The sequence below is a fragment of the Trichogramma pretiosum genome, unplaced genomic scaffold (assembly GCF_000599845.2).
Source record: "Trichogramma pretiosum strain Unisexual culture from Peru unplaced genomic scaffold, Tpre_2.0 scaffold20, whole genome shotgun sequence".
Classification (NCBI taxonomy): Eukaryota; Metazoa; Arthropoda; class Insecta; order Hymenoptera; family Trichogrammatidae; genus Trichogramma; species Trichogramma pretiosum.
In genome coordinates, this window is record NW_019641696.1 from 1903750 (window position 1) to 1913556 (window position 9807).

Genomic DNA, 9807 nt, shown 5'->3' on the forward strand with positions numbered 1-9807 from the left:
TACAGCCAACGCACTTCCCGCGTGTACAGTTCTATATATACTATGCGCACCCACTGTATACGCGCTGTATCAACTGGTAAAGTTGATTCACAAAAGTTAACCATTATTACGCGCAGATAATGAAGATTAATTGCTCGCTTTAATTGCTTTTGTTGCAGTGTGCACCGTGGCGCACGCAGTCAGTACTACTGCCGCTTTTGTGTGTACTTTGCGCGCGCGATATGCTGCTGCACCGCCGCTTTATATGACTCCAAAACGGTTTTGAATTAATTACTCATTTTCGTTCGGTTCGCCCGACCGACTAGTACCACTACTGTGGGTCACGCGTGTATATTAAAATAAACGAGGCGCGCGATTCGATAAATATTGCAGAAACGCGAATTGTCTTTCGGCGACCTAGCGCAAATTAAGCGGGTTGTGATCGGGTTCTGTTTCATTGACGCGCGAAAAGTATGAACTCTCGAATAACTATAAATAAAGTTCGATATTATCGAGCGAACTGAAAATAGTCTACAACTGGCCGCGCGGCAAGATGTGCGCGCGGCACAACACAAACGTTAATATCACGAGGAGGGCGAGTAATGGAAGAGATTTCAACGCGCCGCGGCTTATATACCGAGAGAAAATCTGCCGGCTAGGCTAGGGGCTCTTTTATCTAACTATTTTCTTATTGTCTATCCGTATACAACTCCTTGAGGTGAAAAAAAAGATAAAACAACAGCAATAACAACAACAATGAGGGAGAGAGAGAGAGAGTTTTCAAACTTACCCAATTCCGGTCCGCAGACCCTCGGTATGACCTCGAGTATGGCGCTGCAGGAGGCGTGCTCGAAGCAGAGCTTCCTGGCGTAAAGGCAGTTCAGTATCGCCGTCGTCTTGTCCGAACCTGCGAACAAAAAGTGAAACCTCATAATACGCACTCTCGGATCGGATCATCGTTCAAGATGATTGTTTGAAATTATATCAATGTTAGATTACTACAATGAGTTCGATTCTGTTCGAAACCTTGCTTATAATACTTTTATATAATTTTTTTTTACTTTATCACTTGCAGATTCACGAATAAAGGTTCTCGCCATCTGAAGGTAGAGCAAAGTGTTAAAGACGGAGTGACAATCTATTTTATAAGAAATGATTAAACCGGAACGGTCTGTATTAGAAAACCATGCTTATATAACTAGACTTATATAATTACTTTTACTTTGCCACTTGTAGATTTACAGATATACAGGTGCTCGCCATCTAGTGGTTAAGTCTCAAACTGCTATTACTGAATGCAAAGTGGTTGAAACTGGTTTAATTCTTTTGGAAATAGTTGAATCGTCATTTTCAGGCCATTTAAAATTCTCTCATTAGTTCTAACATAATTATAACAAACAAACCACGAAAAAAAGTCAATCAATAATACTTTATCTTAAAAAATGTTAAATAGTCCTATTTTATGATCATTAAGCCACTATTCATATCGATCATCCGCATCAGAATTATAATAAGCTACATTATACGATACAGAATAGCTAATTAATATCACCCCGATCAGTCGAATAATCACTGCTATATCGCACGCGCGTATCATAATCATAGAATATATATTTGATTTCTACTCTCGGTGCGAGCTTAACTTAGCGCGCGCGCGATCACACATCTTTTGATAAATCAATCGTCACGAACACATAGCGATGATGCTCGCACGCAAAGTTTTACCGCATACAGCATATAGAGATACATTTTCCAGTGCTGCGTGAACACGTCATCGTCGTCGTCGTCGTCGTCGTCGTCGTCGTCGTCGTAGGATCGAGCTCGCTGCAGCAATTAGTCGAGCAAAGCTCGTCTTTAATCATTCAAATCGCGCGTAAAGTTCGATTGAAGAGGCGCCGCGTAGCGCACACGCATATATACGCAAGTTTCGAACTGTGCCATTATATTATTATATTAATAGCGGGTCGCGAGCAATTCTAAGCACCGGCCGCTCGAGGATTATATCGAATCGCGATCATCTGCAATTTTTTTTTCTTCGTCTCTTATATTAATTACTGCGCCGCGTCCTATGTATGCAGTGACGCGGCATCAATCGTAATAATCTGTATCCGATTGCGCTCGATCGCTCGGCGACACAAAGAAAAAAAAAACGGAAATAAAGAAGAAAGGAAAAAACGGATTTTAATCAACTTTCCGGCCTATCTCCTTTTTCGTCGATACGTATACGCAAGCGTTTCGCGAGGCAAAAAACATCTCTCTCTCTCTCTCTCTCTCTCTCTCTCTCTCTCTCTCTCTCTCTCTCTCTCGATATACGGTCAAACGGATTTTACTGCGTAGTGTGCCTCGTCGCGAGCTGCGCGTGTACAGTATAAACAAGGTTTGGCTTCGAACGAACGAACGACTCGACTGTCCGCGTATACTACTACTACTACTACTACTAACGGCGAAATCATCCTATTGCAGCAGCAGCAGCAGCAGCAGCCCCGCAGGAAGTAGAGAGAACAAAACGGGACAGAGAGTAGAGAGACAGAGAGGCAAGAGAGCAGCCGTTTGAATATTCGATTGCTTATAGGCTTTATTGATTGACAATGGACATTTGCATATACGCGCTCGATGCACACACGCGTACACGCATGCCTATATATATGCAATCGTGTGCATTCGTAGAAACGAAACATCACCGCCGCGGCACACTGTACCGATGCACGCACCAAACGATATAACACGTGCGGTCCGCGCTCAGGTATATAATATCGATTTTCACTTTTAACCTCTACGCGCCTACGTACACTCACACGCGCGCGCGTACTCGTCTATATAGCAGGTATACCTTTATACGTATACGTATACGTATTGCCTGCAGTTCGGGCTCGGGTACTACTACTATCGGGCGGCGGCACGTGTCCGTGTGTACATGGCGGCAGCAGTGCAACCTGGTGATGAGATAAGGCTGTTTGCATGCCGATCGTAAAATATTATTGAACGTTTCAGGTCCTTTTGCCCTTTTATTACTTTTGTGCCCGTTGCTAGTTGTTGTTGTTGTTGTTGTTGTTGAAAGCTGCAGTCGCCGACCGAGCTTACACACATACACACACGGACGCGTACTACTATACCTATCTATTATTATATTCGGCGGCGCGCACACTAATACCCACAGGCGAACGCAAAATATCCAGCCAATAAAATCGGTAAACTCTTCCCTTTCCGCACCTTCTCTCTCTCTCTCTTTCTCTCTTTATGCATATAAAGCTCGAGTGCCTATATGTGTATACGAGAAACATTTTACGATGAAATCTATATATACGAGCCAGTGCACGCGCCGAGTGCGTAACCATATTCTCAGCAGAGCTATAGAGCTTTTGTATTACGTGTATTACATACGACGAGTGCACTGACAGCTGTGTGTCATATAGAAATTTTTCGATATAAACTTATTACATGGAGCAAATATTGTATGCAACGTATCCGATATGTGTTGTACGTAAATAATTTTCATTTAAAGTCCAAATTCTATTTGATCGTACGCGATGATTATACACTTCTCGATTTATTTCTCTCTCGCTCTCTCGCTCTTTATATACGGTGTCATATCACACCGACCGCTTATGTGCGGAATATAGCATTGACGCGGTCAAGGTGTGTGCGGCGGAGTTATACGGAGAGAAGATCGAACTCGTTTTCACAACTCGGCACGCCGCACTAGCTTGTGACACCTATATCCATGAGCTGCAAGCTCGGATACTAACCCACACACACACACACACACACACACACACACAAATGCGCGAAGTTTAATTAACGGCTACTCGCCAAAAACCCAAGCCCGTCGATATATCTGTGCACGAGCCAAGCCGCTCGAAGTACGTGTGTATGTGTGTGTGTGTGTGTGGGTGTGTGGGTCTACGCCGTCACCCTCGCAGTTCGGTTTTTGGGTAATCGGCACGTTATATCTGCCGACGCCACTACCGCGCGAGCTACTATACATATACATATACATACGCGAGACCGCCGCGCGGCGCAAAGTTTGCAAGTCGACGCTACGATTTTCAAAGCTCGCACACATGCAGCACAGATATAGGTACGAGACACGCCAGGGCGAATAGAGACACATAGTTTGGCAGTGCGAAAGCCACGCGGGGGGGTTGTCCCCCCACAGCACATAGAATCCCATAGACGACGAGGCGAAGTAAAACAAGAATATCCTGGCATTAATCAGAATTTTGCGGAGCTTTGGCAAATTATCAGCGCGAATTCACGTGCGCGTCGTCTCAGCATACATATTATGCATAGCGAATATTGTATACTTGACACTATATAATATGTACCTCGATGTGTTGTCCGCATTTATACGTTGTACATACGTGTATATGTGACGTGTGCTCTACTGCTGGCACTCAATTGCGTAATTGGCCGCGTTATCGATGTCAGCACACGCGCAGCTCGCTCATTCACGTATTTACGTATATGTATCGTATTATCATAGATACACGTCAACGTTCTCTCTCTCTCTCTCTCTCTCTGTCCATACAGGAGCTATATTAATTAAGTAGTTATATTTCTGTCGAGGACCTTATGGGTCGTCACCTATGTTTCCAAAATCAGCGATATAATTCGGGGTCGAAAAATTCCCAATTTCGTCCTAAAACTATACGATATCGTCGCGCTGCCGTCCGCATATAACGGTGCGCGCCGCGAAAATAGTCCATATAACTGAATTGTTTTCTCTCTCGCCTTTCTTGCCCGCTGTAACGCGGTTATACGCGCGCGCGCGCGCGACAAATCGATCGGTGCGGCTCTCTTTCTTCGTTATAACTTGCCTGCGGTATACAGCACACACACACACATACACAAACTAGCGGGAGCGAGCGAGAGCCTAGCAATTAAAGCAAGCGATTTTTATCTCAAAGCACTGCGATTGGCTGCCGAAGCTAGCTTTACAAGCACACACATACACACACACACACATAAACACGAGTGCACGCGTAAACGTAAACGCGAGCGAAAAAGGATCAAAAGACCCGAGAAGCATGAGAGAGAGAGAGAGAGAGAAAAAGGGTGCAAGAGTATGCTAGAAAAGGGCCTCGAGATCGCTCGAGAACGATAGTATTATATGTTATGGCGCTGACACGCACGCACGCGGACGTGTGCCACCGCCGCCACCGCGGCACATGCCATTGTAATATCGCCGCTGACGAGAGTCGCATGCCAGACTTCGTATGGATGAAGAAAAAGGAAGAAATATAAAGTGGTGTACATGCCACTGATATTTTTGGCGAATAGTATTTGTCTGCAGAGTTGAAGCGACGCATCTACAGGGTTAGATGAGTCTTGAGTATTTTTTTTTTTAATTGTAAAAAATGGAAGCGACCCCTGATACAAAGACTCGGGGTTAATAACGGGTTGAAACTTTTAAAAATATATCATCATTGATTGAATTCTTTTTAGAGCTTTTTCTGTAATAATTGCGTTACAATTATTGAGGATATTTATGAATGACCTGAAAATGAAAATACGTTTGCTTCAAAAAATTTAGACAAGCTTTCAATTACTTTAAACGCAACAGTACAACTTTAAAAATTCACCGCTAGATGGCGAGTGCCTTTATATCTGTAAATCTGCAAGTGGTAAAGTCAAAATAATTGCATAAGTTAAAAACTGCGGAAATTTTATACTCCGAAAATTTCTGTGCCATCTCTTGCATCGACGAAATAGAAAAAGCTCGTCGAGCGAAATTTATCTAAAATAATTCTTATCGTCTAAAAGAGGCGGGAGGTAGTTCTCGGAGACACGTATGAGCGTAAAACTCGAGCGCGTATGCGCCGTATATACACGCGCTGATATATATTGAAACTGTGAAAAAGTGTCTTTCTATGTATACTAAGGCTTTCTTCTCGACGAGGTGCTTGAAAGGAGCTAGAAAAAAAATGGTTACTTCGTGTGAGCATACACGAGGCACACACATACGCTCTTCGTTGCCGGAGGCGATCGTTACTTTACAATACCCAGCCCCGTCTTTCAGCGCGTAAAAACCATAGCGACGACGGAAATTTAAAAAACTCGCGCTCGATGCATCGTAAACAATCGACCCGAGTGCAATGACCAATCGTATGTTTATGTTGAAGTTATTTTACTGCTATTTGCAGTTTTAATAAGTTGTTGAAAAAAAAATGAATGACACTTTCTTTAAAATTCGGCCAGTCGATGGTTGGAGGGGGAAAGTGGCACGGAGCTATCCCAATTACAGGATAATCTCACTAATATACAAGTAGTACGTTCAGTCGGCTAACAAAGAGCTCAATTCCTGCAGTAAGCAAGTGTTTACAAATTAGCGAGGTAAAAGTGTTGGCTACTCGAGGCGCTTAACCTCAAATATTTTCTCAGTGCACATCGTGAAAATTTTCAGTGCGAATACATATTATTATAAGAATGATTGAAAACGAAAAGGAAACAGTAAGGTATAACTATTTTTGTGTGAGCTATAATATTTTAAAGAGATCTTTTCATCATAATTGATCTTTCATTATGGTGAAAGAAGAACTGAATGATACTTGGACTGATGTGGGTGACGATTATAAATGTGAGATTTGCCACAGATCATATGCGCGTAAGGATGTCCTCAAATCTCATATAAATTCAGTACATGAACGCCAAAAACCCTTTGAATGTGATATTTGGCACAAATCATTTGGGCATAAGGGTGACCTCAAATCTCATATAAATGCAGTACATGAACGCAAAAAACCCTTTGAATGTGAAATTTGTCACAAATCATTTGGACGAAGAGCTGTTCTGATCAGGCACATAAATTCAATACATAATCAGATCAAACCATTCGAGTGTGAGATTGGTCACAAATCATTTGGACGTAATGGTGACCTCAAATCTCATATAAATGCAGTACATGATCGGAACAAACCCTTTGAATGTGAAATTTGTCACAGATTATTTGGATATAAGAGTCACCTCAAAAATCACATAAATGCAATACACACACATAACAAATCCTTCGATTGTGATATTTGTCACAAATCAAGTAGATATAAAAGTCACCTCAAAAGGCACGTCAATGCAGTACATAATCACATTAAACCTTTTCAATATGAGATTTGCCACAAATCATATGCGCGTAAGGGTGACCTCAAATCTCATATAAATTCAGTACATGAACGCAAAAAATCCTTTGAATGTGAAATTTGTCTCGAATCATTTGCAGAAAAAGGTACCCTCAAACTTCACGTGAATGCAGTACACAGTCAGAATTAACCCTTTAAATGTAAAATTTGTCACAAATCATTTGGATACCAGGGTCACCTTAAGAAGCACATGAATGGAGTTGACGGTAGTAGTTAACCGTCTACTATTAAATTCGTTCTAAGACATTTGTATCCAATGAAGGCTTCTACGCTCAGATGAGTACGGTATGTAATTTTGAAAAATCGTTCACAAAAATATGCTCAATGATACATAATTTTTTTGAAAAGCAATAAAATATTTCTAACTGTAATCCATTTTGTTGCAACGGCCGTTTACTGTGTACGATAATTATACTTTTCCCGAAATACCTGCAACCTGTTACCTTCCGGCATCCTAGTAAAAAATGTTTATTTATTATTATTATTTTTTCAGGTTTTTTGGTATAGGAATATAAACTAGCCACGCGCGTTAACCACTGAAACCCAACGATAAAATTAGACATCTCGAATTAAATTTGATATCTTTAATTGATTTATAATCAGGTACAAATAAAATAATCATGGTAATTGCCACTTGCAAAGTTGAGAATTGATGCCGACGTACGTTTCTACTAATCGTTTTAAAAACGAATCGAGTAGCGCGTAAGTCGCTCGCTCTGCATCACGGGCAAGTATACAGCAGCACCGTACGGCGAGACACCCTCCTTCGTGTGCATCCCAATTTAGCTCGGCTAATTCTCTTCTCGCTCTCGTTTATAAATTTGATTTCCAAATGATCCGTATAATTTTAAATTATATCATACGCTAATATAGATACGCTTGGCAGCGAGAGCAAGTACAGTGAGTGAAATCTACGATCGAAGTTTGTCCCAACAAACGATTTCATCGTATATTTTGGCCGTTCCACTTTTACTGTCAATTATCGCATCAGCGATAATATAAAAGATAAAGAGATACAATTGTACATATCTCGCATAGTTTGAGCTCGATTTTATAAATTGAAGCCAATTCGATTACTGCGCAAAGTAATCCGACTTATTTATCGTCAGCCAAAAATACACGAGATAATAACATATATACTCCAATTGACAATGGACCCTCGAAGATACACCAGCGGCGATCCGATCGAAGCTGCAGTAAACTATCTTCATTCTCGTCGTCAAATACCTATGCAGCGGCTTAAATTCAATCAAACCGATACAGCACCTCTCCCCCCACGCGTGCTCGTACGCGTTCAATCGTGTAAAGGATTAAACAGATCGCAGTATATATTTCACGCAAACACACGCTCGCACGTAGGCGATATAGAAGTTAGCTCGCTCGCTCGCGCGTGGGTGGATAGCTCATTACGCGGCAGCGAACATATTAAACTCACACACACACACACACAGGTTGATGAAGCTTTCGCCGATGTGCATAGCAGTAGTTGGTATATATGATAGAAAGTCAGTCGCGCGCGCAAACACGTACGCGTATACGATATACAATATATACAACGTTGGGGTGGGACGTGTGGGATAGGGAGGGTTTATTGAACTCTAACCTTGACGAGCTAATCATCATCGCGCATCTATACAATGTGTATCGCGTATGTATATGTGAGTATAAATGCACAGGTATCTGCACGCTCGGCTTTCTATCCGTCACGCGAGTCGCTCTCGGATAGCAGTGCTCTCTGTGCATGGCGAGGAGAGAGCCACCCACACCCACTCGCTACGTACGTATATCGTACACTGCATTGCACACACGACGACGACGAGGCGACGTCTCACCGGCACCGGAATAACTGATCTATCACACAAACGTCGTCGCGCGGGGGGGCTACGCGGGGGACGTATCTTTGTCACCGCCGTATCATACCGTACATTTTTGACAGAAAAGAACGAAAAACACCCTTTCGAATGCTCCATACGTCGCAATATACATGTGCGTTTTATACGTACGCCTTAATCAGGTCTCGCGTATGTGTACACAGGCTGCTGCTGCTGATGCTGTTGCTGGGCTGGCTGACTCTGTCGATAGTGCGCATCGCACTATCTGCATCACGCTCGCGGCGGGACTATGTTATACCGTACTAACTACCCGTGTGTGCGTATAGGTGAGAAACACGCCAAACCGAAGATCAGAGAGTGGGAGAGGAAGCTCATGATCCGATAATTGAAAAGCTCTGTAAGTTCCGTATGGCGCGCTGTCCATAGATCGAGCTTGCAGTAGAGCTGCAAGCTCTCATTTCTAACGCGCTGCGCGCTCGCGTATATATGTACGCTATATGTGTGTATAACACGCAACGCGTTTCAACGTGGGCCGGGCGCGTTTCCTACCTACGTTATGTGTTACTCTGCTGCTGCTGCTGCATGCACAGCCGTTGTTGTTGTTGTTGTTGCTATACTGAATCGCTACTGCCGCTGCTGCCGAGAGCTGATCTATTGCAGCTTTGCGCTCAATGTCTTGTTAGCGACGCTGCTGCTGCCGGCTTAAACTGTAATCTGCGCGTGCGAGCTGCCGTGATGATTCTTTTTTTTTTTTTTTTTTTTTTGAGGAAAAAAATAAAACAGTTTGGAGCAGCTGATCGTTGGAGGCGCGCTTGACGAAAAATTTTCACCCAAACTTTCGACGCTATTTTTTTTTTTTTTTT

The 9807-nt window shown here is 42.7% G+C and overlaps 1 protein-coding gene across 1 annotated transcript in view; it reads right to left on the minus strand.

Moving 5' to 3' along the window:
- The window catches only part of LOC106656465, a 187788-nt gene that overhangs the window by 106719 nt on the left and 71262 nt on the right, over positions 1–9807 (minus strand). Inside the window, exon 2 of the mRNA XM_023462110.1 lies at positions 770–886. Coding sequence (XP_023317878.1) covers positions 770–886 — 117 coding nt within the window. The remainder of the gene's footprint in view (positions 1–769; positions 887–9807) is intronic.